Source organism: Symphodus melops (genome assembly GCF_947650265.1).
Source record: "Symphodus melops genome assembly, chromosome: 1".
In the NCBI taxonomy this organism is placed as follows: Eukaryota; Metazoa; Chordata; class Actinopteri; order Labriformes; family Labridae; genus Symphodus; species Symphodus melops.
The window spans coordinates 10,976,970-10,994,002 of NC_136691.1; the positions used below are offsets into that span (position 1 = coordinate 10,976,970).

The window sequence follows — 17,033 nt, forward strand, 5'->3', positions numbered from 1 at the left end:
TATTCGGAAAACATTTATCCTCAGACAACATTTACATGTGCTGTGTTGCGAAATAACAAAAATAACATGCAAGCATACAAGACAAAATGTAATGATCCAGTTAAAGTGAACTTTATTTTGCTCCTTAATGGTTATTATACAAATTATTTTTGCACAGGAATCTTGCTCTTCTTCTTATTCTTCTTGAGCGTTTTTTAACCAGAGATGAAAGCTTTGATTCTTTAAGAGTTCCCGACATTGGGTCTTTATCTTTCTTGGTTGACTTTATTTGAAGGTGACATTGCAGTAAGGACTCCTTTTTTTCTATACTTGTGGCATTCCTGCAACCATTTCAGACTCAATGCCACACTCATCATTTCCTCGTTTGATCTTGAAGAAACCTGAAATAGGAAAAAACATGACTGAAGTGCATCACAGGTTCAGATCAGCCTGATCAGGTGACATTCTGGTTTATTTCAAATAATAAACAGTGTCAGACTTTGTTTTATGTTTTGTACCTTTATCTCCCCAGTCACTGTTCCAGGAGTTTGCAGCCAGCCAGTATGGGGTCCCGTTTTCCTCTCCCCAGCCAAGGATCTTGATGGCATGACCGCCCAGCATGTCTCCTGTCACATGCTGGTACACACCTGTAAAAGAGGAACAATGTGTTCAACAATGAGGAAGGATATTTGTGTTTCTATACTGTATATCACATTCAGAGTTACAACCCAGTCTGACCTGTCTTGTACAGCAGGAAGTCTGCATACACAGAGAAAGCTGCCTCCACAGGGCCAAACTTGTACAGCTCGGTCTTGATCTGCTCCTGATCAGATGGGATGCTGTACGTGCGTTTGCCTGAAGGAGAAAATGGCAACAGTAACACTAAAGATAAACAAATCACTGCATGTCAGGTTACTGTAGGGGAAAAACATTTTACCAAAGTGTTTGTCCTTGGGATAGGATGGCGAGTATCCATCGATGCACTGCTCCACACACTTGGGAGTGTCCTGCTCACCCTGGCACGGAGGACGGGTACCATTAACGTGATGCTCACAGGAAGGGATAGTGTAAGGTCTGCAACCTGGAAAATGCAGCAATATTACAAGTCCAAACCTTTATTACCAGTTTAATGCTTTCTGGGAAGCGGGACTAACCCATTTAATTCTTACCGACTTTGGAACCATACAGGCCTCCTGTCACAAGTCCGTTCTTTGCCCAGTACTCCCAAGCAGCAGAGGGAAAACCTCCAAAGCAGCTGCATTTATAGGGATATATAAAAGGTTATTTATTTTCTCCTTTGAAATGACCTGAAATGATCTTAATTGACACACAAATGCTCACCCCATGCCGCATGAGTCACAGCAGGACAGCAGATCTTCGGCAGAGATCTCCACAGAGATCTCGGCACTGCTTTGGATACAAATCCTGTCCGATATCGCTTCAGCTGCACCGAACGCCTGTGGGAATTCAAAATCAGGGAACCTCATGATGGAAAAGGAAGTGAGTTTTGTTTCCCCATAACTTAAACCCTTGTGCATTTTATGATCTCCTCTGGCTTGTATTGTTCTGAGCTTCAGTTGTCTGTCTTACCCAGCAGGACCCACAGCTTCCCTGGTCTCTGATCTGTTGTATTGTGTGGCATTTGGGCCACTGCTTGCGTGCATCGAAGCTGTCTGGAAGCCTTATGCCATCAATGTTGTGAAACCTGAAAAAGAGAAGAACTTCACTGAGCACTTAAAATGCTGTAAAACAGATCAATTCAATTGAAAGCCTATCAGTACAAAAATATATTATAAAATAAGAAAAAAAACAACAGCTATGCCACCACATGAGGTATGTGAGACAGCCCCAGTCATTTAAGGATACTGATGTTATTACTCACAATGGCTGAATTTTGTCACAAGAGTACAGTTACAGAACAACCAAGAGACTTTCCAAAAAGATGAAAATACAATCTTTGGTCTAAAAATACTTTACAGAAATAAGAACCCAATTAACTTTGGGCTGCCTATCATAATGGAGTTCAGTCCAACAAACAACAACAACAGCACTATCAGAACACAGAGGGGAGGTTGAGGGAGGGGGGGAAGTGGTCTTCTGAGATCTTTGTTTTGGTTTGAGAGACTGGTGCTAAAGTGGACATAAAGTTACATAATCTATCTTTAAAATCTATATTAAATGCAATATTGTATTTATTAAAACAATCTACTTCTTTTCTGAGATTTAAAAAAAAAGGTGGACAGTTAACTTATTACATTCCTAACAGGTCTCACATTGTTACTGTTTATATCCAGCATTACTTTTTTATACCAGGCCATTCACTCGTGCTGCTATAAAATGAAGCTGACTGTCACCTGTTTTGTGCATGTGAGAGACTGCACAGACATAAAATCCATTCAAGAGCCCTCTCATCATGCAGACACTTTTTAAACGTACACTTGTGGCTGTTTGGGTCCATTCAGTATCGTCCCATACAGACCCTTCACAAAGCTGATATCAGCGTTCTGGAAGTTCAACCCAGCCTGCAGCAAAAAGACAAATTACAATACACAACAGTCTGTAGAGCGAATTTATCCATTGTGCCAACAAATTAAAATGAAGAAAATAAACTAAGAAGAAGGCAGATAGTGAGTGAGATGAGGCTCACAGTCCAGGTGGTGTTGGCCTTGTTGATGTGGTGCACCATCTCTGGGGAGAGCAGGGGATGGTGAGGACGAGCTTGTGTGACAGAGACTGTCACCAGTACACAGAGGAGGGCAAAGGACAGCATTCTACACAACAGATGATATTCAGAATTTGTAATCATGTCAATTGTTCTATTATTATTTATTCTCTAAAAGTGCACGTTGCTGTTTAAGGCCATGATAGTATCTTTCTGTACAGATTTTCTTCAGTGTGTTCGCTGTAATCACACTGCTGCACCTTTCAAAATGTTTCGCATATTTTGCCATCAAGTCATCTTTGTAAATTGCATACCGTCTTCACTATCAATAATGCATGTATGCTATAGTGACTGGATTTATAGTTGGACCAAACTGTTTCCACAGACTGACAATGTAACTACATGCTTTAAAACAGTCTTTGGTTATGCTATTTTTTTTTTTTTTACCCTGCAACTTCTTTACACCTCAGAGACAAACAGAAGGTGTCTCAAATGTTATTATGTTTCAAACTAAGTTGTACAGTTATTTGTTACAACAGCCAATTTAATACATGTCAAAGACACCATTGATGTTGCAAGTGATAATTATTAAAAAGATATATAAATATATACATGATGTAATACTATCAGTATAAAATGAAAAACAGGAAACAAAAATACCAGAACAGCTTAAAGTATCAGTTGAAATTATAAATACCCCATTCCTATGCATTTCAAACTTATTAAGAATCAGCTAAAATTACACTAAGATTAAAAAAAAAAAAAGATTGAGCTCAATGAATAGAAACAAAACCATATATCTAAGTTATTTACCTTTTATCTGTGTTGTAGCTGTAGCTGTGTCAGAGAACGTTTCTTCTGTTCACAATGTTCCTGTCACTGGATACAAATCATCAAGACTCTTTTTACTGTCTTTTTATAAGTTAAAGAATCACATGTCCATTTATTGGGTGCTTTGTCAGTGCACATCTCATGTGACTAACAAATCGTCTACCCTAAGGTTGACAGGTGGTGAAATGCTTACGAGGTAAGATTTACATTTATGTACACAGAGTATATGGTCTCAGAATTATAATCAACAAAAACAAAGCACAGCAGAATATCCTAACCTTGGAACTGTGCTGTAAAAGATGAGAATAATATAATCTCATCGACAGTGTGTCATCTATAAAATCTAGCTGTACACCACTATAATCATCCTGCTACAAACCCAAACATGACTTGCTTTTTTTCCCCACAAACACGCAGACTGTTAAGATTCTTTCTTGTCTTTATTTGTTCAAATATGTACAAATCAAAATGTCACATTACATAGCAATGTTTGTAGCTCTCCTTTGGTTCTGTACAAGGTTACTCTGTGCTAGCCTTTCTACTCCCCAAAGCTCTTTTAAGGACACTTTAACTAGCCTTTTAAATAAACAGTTTCTTTCTGATATCAAATGTATGACAAAATACATTTCTTCTCCCTTATTCACTCCAAGAATCCATGTGAAAATGTCCTCAGAATTGCATGTCGTTTGTTTTGTCCTATTTCAAAAGGTCACAGTGTAGAAACAGAACTCTGACACATTTAAAAAATGTAGCTCTACGGTAAATGCACACTGTCATTGTTATTTCTTGTTCACATGCAGTGCAGTTATTGTAAAGTGCACTGGTGTTAAGAGTTCGTCTCCTGAAGAAACACAAGTAGTAGAATATGTTGTTAGCTTAGATTTGACAACATCAAGATTATGTTTTAAAAAAAGAATTGACCAAAATAATGAATAGTTTGTTCTGCATTTTACAACTTCTGCACAGTTAATGTAGAAAATGTAGTTTTTATTTTTCTTCCTAAAATATTTGAATATGCTAAATATATCCGCTCAAATGTATAGGGTCAGAATTTTTTTTCTGGAAAAATAAAACACAATTTACATTACCATAAAACAACAAAAAACAACCTGAATGTTTCACTGTGTCGTCTTTGCTGGTGAATATAACAACACAACAGTGTGTGTCCGAAATGTGTCCAGATGCAAGATTGACTTCTAGGAACAACTATTACACAAAGTAATGACAGCAGGCTGCTACCAGGATCTCCATAGTCTACCTATGTCCGCGGTCCTCTGATAGTACAGAATGAGAAGAGAACAGAGGGGATCCAGTTCCATCCAGTCAGAGGAGACCTGGACATCCAGAGTGGGCTAGGGGGGGAGGGTTCTGAGTCTGTGGATTTTTTTTTTTTTTTTTTTAAATCACTGTCCCTGCATGTCTCCAGTACCCTGTGCCTGTGCAGCTGTAGTGCTGAGGTACTGCCAGCTGAGGGCGGCGAGCAGCATAGCAGCAGACAGGTACATGGGCGACAGGTGATGTGTCCGGGAGGGGAGGCTGGACTTGGTGAGAGCAGACTTCTCTCTGATTAAAGCCAGAATGTGCAGGGTCTTATCTCGTGATGGGTCAGTGAGAGAGACCTTCTGTAAAATCTGCAGGGAGGAAGAGTGAAGTTACAGAGTTAAAACTCCTTCGAGGAAATATGTTTGTGTAAAAAGTGCAAAATTTGATCGAGTAAGTAGCTTTTTGTTAAGGATTGTTTGGATTTTTTAATTATTATTTTCATTATTGGAAAGACAAAACACTGAATAGAGTCTGAAATCAGGGAGAGAGAGAATATGAAATGATATGTAGGAAAGAATCAAGGCCGCCCACTTTGTCGGTAAAAAGGGCGAACCACAAGGCCACAGGCGCCCTTTAATAAAAAAATATCATCCAGTTATCTTTTAGCAGTCAAGCACATCAATTAAATAGAATTTTTGCTGTGGAAAATGTAAAAATGGGTTGTTCCTGCAGTATGCTGTTTAACAATTTATGTGACACCCTGCGCAGCATGTTCAGGCATTATTAATAAGTATAAAGAAAAATTATCAATCTTGTCACTGATGGCCTTGTACGCTTTTGTAGGTCATTCAGAGTCCGTTTCATAACAAGCTGAAATATTCTTACTGGAGCAATATTACGAGGAAGTACTGGAACAAAAACACAAACACACCTCTTGGCTGTACTGGGCAATGATGCTCTGCACTGCTCTCATGTTGGTGGCTTCCATCATGAGGGTAACAGCCTGTCCCTTTCTGATCTTCACCACTCCCTGGAAAACCATAGGGTTGTTGTAGCATGTTGATAGTGTAGCTATCGCCATCACCTGGTTGAGAGAAGAATAATATGGAGTCAAGTGAAAGAAATGTAAGAAATTAGATGTTCTGAGACATACTCATGATAAATATCTTGCATCTTTTGTAGTAAAAAAAAACCTAACACCTGGGCTGTTAAATGACAATTCATTAAATTAAATTCAGTCTCTTCATTTTTGGAGTGCAGTAAAAATACAGCCAGACGGATCACTGTATCAGTTTTCCAAAATTATTGGGCTTACATTTGCCTTTCAAAGAGACATCAAAATTTGGCTGAATGTTTTCTTACATGCACTGCAATTTTCAATTTTCTACAGAACACTTTTCTAATTCACAACAAAAGGCATGGGGTTATTTAAGAACTGTTTCATCATATAGTTGTTCCAACACAGTGCAATGACTCTGTAGTTTAGAAAACTCTCGAAATCTCAGAGCTCTGCTCAGTTGGTGAACAACTTATATAAATGGTAAATAATCTACAGTGGGTGTCTTTGCCTGAGAAAGCAAAATCAGAGCAACATTTGGGCACATTTATGCAAAACAAATCTCTTATTTCCCTTTATGACCTAGAAGACCTGGGTCTAACAAGTCCCATATTGGTGTCTCATGAAAAAATCTGCATCTACCTGTGGAATGGCACAGAAATTGAAGACGCTCTGGTTTTGCAGGCGGGACAAGTAAGCGATGACATCCGGGACGTGTCTCAGAGCATCAGTGACCAGCAGGTTGAGACAGGAGAGAGCCGAGTCGAGCTCCTCTGGCTGGGCCAAGTCCTCGAGATGACCTGCAAACTGACTCCAGGCCTGCACAGGGACACAAAGACACACGGCAACGAAAGGAGTCAAGTTTTTTTCTTTTCATTAACAGTCATAGAATTGAGATTCTGAAAGATAAATGTCCTTTATAATCAATGAAATAGAGAGAAAAAAAAAACTTTATTTTTTCTAATAGCAACTTTCCCTGCTGGATATAACGTGTGTAAAATCTCTGCTGGTGATAAAAAGAGAGTCCATATCAAAGTTTGTATGGGTTCACTATCAATCCACAAATGAATAAAAAGCAGCACATGAGGTTAAATAAACACCCTTTGTATAAACTCAACCTTTCCACAACTCTTGGTCGCTGGTAAAGAATATGCGTTCAGGCAAATTTGTATTCACTGGTTTGGTCATACAGACGGTTAAAACAAAAATTCTCTTATCACAAGCTCACCTCTTGTGGCCAAAAGGCACGTCCCTGTTGCGTGTCCTCTAGGTAGTCTCTGATGATGTTTGTCTTCTGGAGGAACAGGCCCATGGAGTTAGCCAACTCTGTGTCCCGGCCCACCTCAGGGTCCTCCAGCTGGGACGCAGAGAACAGCTGAGACAGACCGATGCCGACCAGACCAGCTACGTAATGGCAATACTGCACAAAGAACAAAACAAGTCAACAATGTGTTTGCTTTTTATTTTTTGGGTGTTGGTTTTGGTCTGTTGGGGTTTTGTGTTTCAGAAAGCAGCATGCTAAGAGTCTTTGGTCATAGTGATACGGATAAGTTACAAACAGACATTTTCATTCCAGCAGAAAATTCACTCTAATTCACTCATATTCCATCTAAACCCAGTTTTGATATCAGTCTGAATCATTTTACTCCCCAGTACCTCCTCTGATATTCTAACATATTTATAAAACAAGAAACTCATTTACCAGGTCCCACTCCTTCATGGATCCCACTTTCTTCTCCAGGAAGTCAGCCATTCCCACTCCCATACGGTGGCAGATGTCCGAGATGACGTCTTTGTACTCCTGGGCAAGGTTTCTAAATTCCAGTGATATCTGAATAACAAGTTCACATGAAAATTACAGATACAGATGTTTTACAACCTTATCTTTTGTACAGAAATCAAAGGACAAATTTAAAACCAAACTCTGTAACAATACATTTTTTCTGTGTGTACGTTGTTGTCTGTCATTTAAAATGGATTTTACAAGAAAGTGAAATGCTTATGGTCCTGATTAATGTCCCTCTGTGAACCAGCAGGAAGTACTACTGACCGTGGGGAAATCCTCCAGAACCTGCCGGTCTTTCTCCTGGCTCTCTGTGAAGCACCAATCATCCTGGTACAGGTAGGTGTGGAAATCATTCAGCATGGGAACCTTTTTGTCCAAAGGGATACTCATGTCATCCTCCACTGTGTCCAACGCTCGCAGCACAAGGTAGAAGATACAAACTGCATGTCTAGAAAGAAGTAGAGAGCGGGGAAAAGATGAAATAAGTTGGTTTAAAGGCAAGTGGAAAATGGGTCATTCATGACTGAAAAGCTGCCTCGTCACTCAACAAAAATAGCAAGCAGAGTTTAAGAGTTCATGTTGGTCTGTATGACAAAGCTTTTTTTCTTTGACAGGAGATATGTGTATTTAAAAACAGTCCTCTCTGTCCTGACAGTTGTGACCCTAAAGGTGATCTTAAATTAGACATTGAGCAGCAGCAGACTTCACTGTCTGTAACATTGAGAGTTTAGGATTCCTGCTTCATTTCATTACAGGCTACATCACTTTTCCCTGGTGGTTCACCGTAACTTTAACTTATAGAAACATTCAGTCGTATTATGCAGGACGGCATCAAGGACAGTTATTTGTCTGTACACGTTATCCTGTCATAACTAGGATTATTATCAATATTATTCAGTTTAATTACAGGTGGCATTGAGTTGGCTGAACATTTTTTTAGGAATGATTGATAATTTAAGGAACTAATCAAGAATAAAAGAATACAGCTTTGATGGTTCCAGGTTCTACGGTGCAAGACTGTTTTAAAGTACAGGATTAAAGGGATACTTCACCCATTTGCATGAAGCTGTCTATCATTAGAAACATGGTAGTAGTGTTGAATGGTCGTGAATCCAGCCCTCATTTTGCCCTGCCAAAATGGTAAATGGACTTGAGCTTGTATAGCGCTTTTCTAATCTTCCGACTACTCAAAGCGCTTTTACACCTACCCATTCACACCCATTCACACTGATGGGATGGATATGTGGCCCATCCAGTATCTATACATTCACGCCATATTCATACACCCCAGACGCAGCAGGGGGAGCAATTTGGGGTTAAGTGTCTTGCCCAAGGACACATCGGACATGTTGCTCGCAGGAGCTGGGGATCGAACCCTCAACCTTCCGATTGAGGGGCGACGACTCTACCAACTGAGCCACAGCCACAGGTTGGATTCACGACCATTCAACACTACTACCATGTTTCTAATGATACACACAGCTTCATGTAAATGGGTGAAGTATCCCTTTAAATGACTTTGAATTGAATTATTGAACTTCCCGTGTGCCTTCACTGTTGCTGAAGACATCAACATGCCCACTTTGCAACATTTCAAGAAACACAACAAACTACATCATTGATCAAATGAAAGATACATGCCTTAACAGATTGAGTGTTACTTGAATGTGACATGCTTCATCAATGTCTCAGTCCTCAGTCTTACTTTCTTTAAAATAATAGAAGCATAAAACATTTTTAATGTGCATTTCAATGTGTGTCAGAATTACACGCAAAAACTTGAGTCTGCAGTGCACTGCACTTTGGTTCATTGGGGCTCAACTGGTGGCTGTATTTATAAGTGAATGATAAGAAATCTTTGCACCACATGTGTTGGGTAAAATACTGATGCCTTGCACAAACAACTGGCATTAACCTGTGCTGCAGTTTAAATGTCAGAACAGCTTTTAAACTATGGACTGTTTGGTTTTAAGAGGGGAAAAAACCCAAATAAGTTGGATGACAATGCTGCTTAAAGTTTAAACTTTTGCACGTTTGAATGAATCTTATTAGTTCTTGGTTCATTGTTTTACTAAGACAATTACCTCAAGAAAAAAGGGAAGTACCCCCAAGCCAACGCCCCTGCTTCTGCACTTAAGGGTAAAAAAGATGACTGCAGAGGGATACGCCCCCCCCCCCCCTTCACCTGCAAGCCCACATGGCTCAGTCCAGCTGTTACTCACCTTAACTCTCCGTCCAGAGCCTGAATCACAGCTGCGAAACTCCGGCTGGTCTGGTTCAGGTACAGGTAACAGGTCCGCAGACTCTCGCTCATGGACTCCTGGCAGGAGACACAGAGAAGAGCCTTGTGTCGGTAAACTCCTGCAGGTCTAACCGCACTGGACGGTCTGGCGGCCTCCTGCAGGCCCCGCTCCCTCAGCCGCCAGCCCAGAAGGAGGGACCGAGGTGGAGAAGAGCCGCAGCCCCGCGGAGCCACCGAGAGAGAACGCTTGAGCACGGAGAGAGAGACCGCACACTTGCAGCAAGCTCCGGCCATGCGAATAACCTGACAGCACGACTGAACTTGCAACTACGAGACGAGACCGTCCATGTCGACGCCTCGGTTGGTGGAGAGTTTTTGAAAGACGTAGTCCATGTAGAGGACACGCGAGCTAGGAGGTCGAGCGAGGTGAAAACATGTTGGATAGGACGTCAGAAATGCTAAACCAAGCGCACAAGCGATCTTAAAACAGTTTACTATCACTGTGCACGTGAACAGGGTCCATCCACAGCGTTTGTAGATCTAGTGTGATGATGACGCCACGCCATACCTCCCCTGTACCGCCCACATCAAACCCAAAACAACACGAGCTGCATGTTTTCTACGACTGTAAGTAACCTAAATAATACACGTCTACAGACCCGGCGTGCTCATAAACACGAGGCACAATGGTGAAGAAACGATGCAATCATGTTGATTATAACAGACACATCTAGGATTTGGATATTAATGAAAAAGCACAAAAAATAAATAAATATCTGCACATCCAATCAGCGAATGGTAGTCTAAAAATGTTTGTGGTGGAAAAATGCCATGTTTATTTCAATCTTTTGTATGACTCGTTCAGAAGAAAAAAGCATTAGAAACATTAGAAATGCACAAGACAGTCAACATGTTGTAATTAAATCAATAAAACATTTGTTTTACACAATATTTTAAAGTCCATTACGTAGACTGTTTCATAGCAGATCCTTTGATCTGCGGGTGTGCAGAGATGAACATCATTGATAGCATCATGACCAAGTCCTATGAGTACAATTAAGTTATACTCATACCAATTGATGTTTTGTTTCTGGTGTTATTACATGCTCGAGGAAACTTAAGTACAAGTGTGTGCGCTAGTGCCATCTATTGGTGAGTGTGCAAGATTACATGCAACTGACAACCATGCCAACTCCTGAAATGTTAGGATGTTTAGGAAAACATAGGCTATGTGGGCAACCAAAAAAGAGGGTGAAGGGGGACATAAACACCATTAAAGGCAGGCAAAAGTATTTGTTCATTCGTTCTTTGACTCAGCTCCTTCTGCAGTTGTAAAAAATTCACTGAAAATTAAACCAATTCATTGTCTTAAACACACTGAGGAAAACATACCCATGGATATAACTTTCCATTTCTTCCAACTGCTTCCCTTGATTCTTACATAAGCCCTTCAATTGAATTCTATTACACTGTTACAAAAACGATTTTACAGGAACACAGAGCTGTACCTCCATGAACCCATATATTCTTATTACATACATTTCAAATGCAAAGTGAATCCAAATATCAAACCTCTGGACTTGTAGACTGAAGCCTTGATGAGGGGGCCAAAAGAGTGGGGGGGGGGAATATATCTCATTAACATGACTCATTAGGCTATCAGTTTTTTGAAGTGATACTTTGACATGCTCATGGTATGTTCTTATTGTGTTATAATCAGTAAAGTTAAACATTGTGAATACAAATGTTGCGATTTAAACTTTCTTGCAGACTGTTGAAGCTACCAACCTTGTGTTTTTTATTATGTTTGCATGTATTGCATTTTACTAAACTTCATTTACAGCACTTTGGTCCGCCCCGGCTGTTATAAATGTGCTGTATAAATAAAGTTGACTTGACTTGACTAGCAAGCGCAATCCCAATTTGTCACTGATTCACGTTGTCCGTAGGCAGACTTTTGGAAAACCCTGAAAAAATAACAATAGATAGATAGATAGATAGATAGATAGATAGATACTTTATTGATCCCGAGGGAAATTCAATCTATTCATCTGAATAAACTAAACAAGTAGATGAGGATGTAATATAAGGCAAATTATAAAATAAGGAATAAAAGCAACCAAGGTACACATCTAACCATAGCAACCTTTTGCAGAGCCTGCTGGATAAACATTATCATTCAACTATTATTTAAATATTTTTTATAAACTGGGGATATATTTTGGAGGTCATGGGTCTGGAGCCATTTGCATGAAAACTTTGAATTCTTATGGTTTACTCACCTCTTTAAACCACCTGGTTTTAAACTTTTGTAACTTATAATGTGGCTGCAAAGTCATGTTTTTTCCATATAAGCCTTATTGTAAGAGGTTTTGGGGGGATATTATTCTAACTTTTATACCGAATTTTACTGAAAAGAGACCGTTGTATGGGCAACATTAATTTACACTTCTGGTCCATTTTATAAGGCACAATTAAGACTAACTTAATTATTTCCCTCTCTCCTTATTTTTCACTTTTCTGTCTCCCAGGGTCACATTGGAGAAGGCTTAGCTTTTAAACATGCGCAGAGCATCTCTACCCACTGTTGAACCCTCCAAGCCCATTATGTAACGTAAATCCCGAGTCAATGGTCATATCTTCCTGTGTATATCTGAGCCAATCACAGGTGTGCAGGCACAGATCTAATTAGTCAGCGAGCTAACTCCTTTTCCATCAGCTCATGAGGGATCAAGAAGAGAGCAGCATACAGGTAGAGCCTGTACATTGCAGGAAATAGACTAAACATGTGCAGACCTTTACTCTGCTGTTTATCAAGTTGATACAGTAAGCTTATAGCCTGAGCTGATGACATAAAAACGGAGAACATTGTGTGCTTTAAAGAAACAATACAGCACAACCCTTAAGTGTTGCTTCCGCAAAATGACACGTTATGTTGTTATTGTTTTATAAAACATCGTTTACTCACATAATCCAACTTCGGCATGACGGTGCTACAGCCCCCCATCTTAAATTTAAACAGGTTGAAAATCTCTTCCGGATGGCCAAGGGACTTAAGGATGTCCATATTTCTTCAGTTCTGGTGCTTCTCACAAAGACTGCTGCGTAAACCTGGTGTGATGCTGCACATTAAAATGATGTTTCGCTGCGATGCAACGGAAGCACCACCACCATGAAGCGAACACGGCTTTCAGTCTCAACCCCGTCGTCAGATCGACAGACTCCTCTGATTGGCTGGCAACTGATGGGCTTAGAGCCCTGTGTCCAATGTGTGCGCAGAGCGTCTGGTGTGATGCCCCGCCTCAGAGGAGTGTCTGTGGAGTGCGGCTTCTGATTGGTTTTCTCTTTGCCGAGGGAAACCCATACCTGCTCAATGAAATGATATAATACAGGGTCTGATACCTGTTGGCTTTGACCACCACAGTCGTCTTGATTAATAAATATAAATATTAAATATTTTCGGGTAACTGTGAAGCACGTCTTTTTTCTTTTTTTTTAATAGGCTAGAGGTTATAAGTATGTTATATATCTAATAGAACTTCTGCAGCATTTAAATTGTTATTGTTTAAGAGTAGATATAACTTTTAGGAACTCGTGGATAGCTGAATAAAAAAAGGTGGATATAGTATTAATAACTTGACTATAGCGTATATTCTAGAGGCAATGAGACCAGCCAGTGTTTATATAAAAAAAACTGTTGGTAAATTAAAATAAGGCAGAGTCTTCCTTATGCAGCTCTGAGTGAAGTCAAGTAAAAGTAAGTAAGTAAAGTCTTCTGAGTCCTATAAACGGAGCTGCATCATTGCCAAGAATCCCATAAGCAAATCAGCAGAGATTATGCAAGAGCCTTTCTTTTTTTTCTTAGCATGAAGTTTATGTGTTCTCCTTCATTGAAGTTGTCAGTGCTGAGACCTCTGTACAAAACTTAATTATGAGTGTGAAAGTTCCTATATTGTACAAATTACTTTAAAATATTCCAGAGAGTCCAAAATCAAAATTAAAAGCCTGAAAAGTGTAACAAACTATAACATGTTTTAGTTTATAAAATAAATAACTGAATGAAAATTAAACTATATTCTTGGATGAAATCACTTTAAAGTTAGTGGTCTGTAGACGATTCAAATAGATGAACCTTAAAACCACAATGTTTAAATTATTTTAAACTTTTAAGTAAAATAGGAGTGCAATAAAATATGATTGTAGTACCCCTTATCTTTCTATTAGACAATAAAGTTAACCACCATTAGTGGCTTATCCTCAGGCAGTGCATTACACCTCAACTATCCCCTATTTTGTGTATGAATGGGATGTGAAGAATGAGATTAGTTACTTTTGATGGACACTTTACAAAACAACCTCTATCTATCTATCTATCTATCTATCTATCTATCTGTCTGTCTGTCTGTCTGTCGATATATCTAATCTATCTAATCTATCTATATAATCTATCTAATCTATCTATTTTGAGCATGATAGCACGGAAACACAATGCTAATTAACACGAAACCCAATGTGCAGCTAATAGTTAGGTACACTATATTTAAATTTTAACTTTGTGGGATTTTTGGGGGGATTTGTTAAACTATACATTTTTGGAAAGGTTATGGTACAAGGACTCTGCCTTTGCCCAGATGTCTAAGATGCCTCTCCTCTTCCTCCCCCTGAATGATGACTGGGACAGGGGGGCACCTCTTCGTGGACTACAGGAGGAAGAGGTGCCCCCTGTCCCAGTCATCATTCAGGGGGAGGAAGTGGAGAGGGTGGACTCTTACAAGTACCTTGGGGTTCATATTAACAATAAGCTAGACTGGTCCCATAACACTGACGCCATCTTCAGGGAAGGACAGAGCAGGCTGTTCTTCCTGAGGAGACTCTGATCTTTCAGTGTCTGAAACAGACTCCTCAAGACCTTCTACCAGTCTGTGGTGGCCAGCACACTTTTCTTTGCTGTGGTGTGCTGGTGGGGTGGCATCAAGACTGGTGAGGCAAACAGAATTAATAAACTGGTCAAGAAGGCCCGCTCTGTCATTGGCCTTGAACTGGAGACTCTGGAGACAGTGGCTGAGAGGGGGATGAAGGACAAAATCATATCCATCCTGGATAACTCCTCTCGCCCTCTTTACGACGAGCTGTGGGAGATGAGCAGCTCTTTCAGCCAACGCCTCCTCCCCGCCAGGAGCAAAACAGAGCGCTTCAGACGCTCATTTGTCCCCACAGCCATCATGCTGTACAACAGCTGGAGCTAGTCTGGATTTGTATATATTCTCTTTATATATAAGTATACAATATTATTACAATGTTATTATGATACCTTTATTATATTATATCTATACTATCTATATTATATATTGTATTATTACATTATACTTATATATTCTTATAACTATATATCTATACTCTAGTATTACTTAAAACTGTCAATACTGTTTACATAACCCTCTGATCACAAATGTCACTTTAAATTCTTCACTGGTCACTTTAACATGCCATTCACTACACAGTATTATTACTATCTTTTTCATTATTCTGCTGAGTCCACCACACTACAGTCCTCTATATGTATCCCCCCCTTACTACCTGGATTGTATTTATGTTTATGTTATTATTTTATTCGATTTTTTAACTTTTTGCTTTGATTCTGCACTCTTAGACTCAGACAGCTCTGGTGTTGTGTAGATCGAGCCACTGTGGCGAGCTCTTGGTAAAAGCATTCAATGGGGCCAACAACACAGGAAGGTTCTTCTGCATAGGCAAGGAAACCTGGCTGCAGTTCTACCTCAAAGCAGATGAAGATATTGTCAATGCTCTGTAGATGCTTTTGGATAATGCAGATGGGACAGAAAGGATGCTGTTAGCACTTATTCAACCAAGTGAATCTACATCAAGGCAATCCCTCATCTGCAATGGCAGTTCTTCTGCAAACATAGGGCAGAAAGTGACAAGATTTCTCCAAAATGTGGAGCTGTCTAATTAAAATGCTTAATCATGCTGTGGTCTAAATGTGCATGATGATAGTTCCAAAACATAGTTTTACATTATCTAAACTGCCAGACACTTCCAAAGGCTCTGCATATTCAAAAGATGTCATTATCAGGGTTGTGCCACATTGACCCACCTATAATAATCTGTGACGTCAAGCAGCCTTGAGTAAACAACAACTTCTCCCAACTGTGGTCTAAATGTGCATGTTGATAGTTCCAAAACATCTAAGTTTTACATTAGCTAATGTTATACTCAAAGAAAAAAACTGATGTATTTCTATAGGATGATGAAAAAATTCATGTTTTTTGAGGAAATGTGAAAAACTTTTCATCCTAATCATATTGCAAGAAAACAACCACACCAGGTCATTTTTGACCCACCAATGCATCTATCGGTTAATATGGTAAAGTTGTGTTGCTTTGTAATTAGAACCATTGGATTCTCTGACCCTGAAAATGTGTGTTTAGCTGTTAAAATCAACATTTCAGTTTATTCAGAAGCTGAAATATGACAAATTAAAGTTTCACGGCAGCCATTTTTTCAAATCCAAGATGGCCGCCACTTAGACATCTGGGCAAATGCAAACATTGATTTTCTGAGTCCTTGTACCATAACCTTTCCAAAAATGTATCGTTTAACAAATCCCCCCAAAAAATCCCACAAAATTATATAGTGAACCTGACTATAAGGCTGATGACATAACTTGACATTAAAAAATTTAATTTTTCATAATAGAAAAAAAAACAAAAAACCCATCTATTGGGTGACTGGATCCAAAACGAACTGACATGAAGAAGCAAGAAGATCCTCACAGCAGGAAGCCCCCCTTAAAGGATTTATTTAGGGAAGAAAAGTTTTGGGGATAACCAAGGTTAACCAGACACATTTTCTAAGGATTATACATGCTGCAACAACAATCCATTATCATTAATGCCAAAGTTATGTAGAACACAGAGTTGGTGTGCAGACAGCTGGGAGACTATATACTGGTAACGAACGTTTAATACCTTTAATTAAAGTTTAAATCTTATGTTGAAAACATAACATGTATTGTAGTTCTAATTTTGTATAAGGTCATGATCTAATCACAAGGATTGGCTCGTCTGTCAGGAACAAGTCTAACCTGTTACTTTTCATGGCTGTGTTTGTTGCAACAGTCCCCTGCATTCAGTGGTGTTTTAATGCAACACTGTCTGTACATGCAAAGCATCCTTCCAAACCACAAGAAAAG

General features: G+C 39.4%; 2 protein-coding genes across 3 annotated transcripts; both read right to left on the reverse strand.

Annotated features, from left to right (window-relative positions):
• Positions 1-101: 101 nt before the first annotated feature.
• LOC306835815 (cathepsin B-like) lies at positions 102-3,546 on the reverse strand. Its single transcript, XM_079362568.1, has 10 exons — positions 3,455-3,546; positions 2,627-2,750; positions 2,416-2,501; positions 1,570-1,684; positions 1,321-1,436; positions 1,149-1,234; positions 917-1,060; positions 718-834; positions 498-626; positions 102-380 (listed from the first exon to the last, which is right to left on the reverse strand). Exons 2-10 carry the CDS (start codon positions 2,747-2,749, stop codon positions 304-306), a joined length of 993 nt encoding a protein of 330 aa, XP_079218694.1. The 5' UTR covers position 2,750; positions 3,455-3,546; the 3' UTR covers positions 102-303.
• A 347-nt stretch (positions 3,547-3,893) lies between these two features.
• fdft1 (farnesyl-diphosphate farnesyltransferase 1) lies at positions 3,894-13,238 on the reverse strand. Of its 2 annotated transcripts, XM_079358047.1 has the most exons (8): positions 12,789-13,238; positions 9,801-9,898; positions 7,843-8,026; positions 7,495-7,623; positions 7,021-7,212; positions 6,435-6,611; positions 5,667-5,819; positions 3,894-5,103 (listed from the first exon to the last, which is right to left on the reverse strand). In XM_079358047.1, exons 1-8 carry the CDS (start codon positions 12,885-12,887, stop codon positions 4,876-4,878), a joined length of 1,260 nt encoding a protein of 419 aa, XP_079214173.1. In that variant the 5' UTR covers positions 12,888-13,238; the 3' UTR covers positions 3,894-4,875. The 2 variants fall into 2 exon arrangements, with proteins under 2 accessions (XP_079214173.1, XP_079214172.1); XM_079358046.1 differs by lacking the exon at positions 12,789-13,238 and having other exon boundaries at positions 9,801-10,319.
• Positions 13,239-17,033: the final 3,795 nt, after the last annotated feature.

What these genes read in the sequence shown, in the direction of transcription:
- fdft1 (XM_079358046.1), bottom strand. Translation starts at nt 10,114, where the DNA reads ATGGCCGGAGCTTGCTGCAAGTGTGCGGTCTCTCTCTCCGTGCTCAAG. An exon ending in CCATGAAGGAGTGGGACCTG is followed by an intron (nt 7,213 to 7,494) that starts GTAAATGAGTTT and finishes TTCTTTGTGCAG; the next exon opens with TATTGCCATTACGTAGCTGG. An exon ending in GTGCCTTTTGGCCACAAGAG is followed by an intron (nt 6,612 to 7,020) that starts GTGAGCTTGTGA and finishes GTCCCTGTGCAG; the next exon opens with GCCTGGAGTCAGTTTGCAGG.
- LOC306835815 (XM_079362568.1), bottom strand. Translation starts at nt 2,749, where the DNA reads ATGCTGTCCTTTGCCCTCCTCTGTGTACTGGTGACAGTCTCTGTCACA. An exon ending in TGTGACTCATGCGGCATGGG is followed by an intron (nt 1,235 to 1,320) that starts GTGAGCATTTGT and finishes CTATAAATGCAG; the next exon opens with CTGCTTTGGAGGTTTTCCCT. An exon ending in CAGTGACTGGGGAGATAAAG is followed by an intron (nt 381 to 497) that starts GTACAAAACATA and finishes TTCCTATTTCAG; the next exon opens with GTTTCTTCAAGATCAAACGA.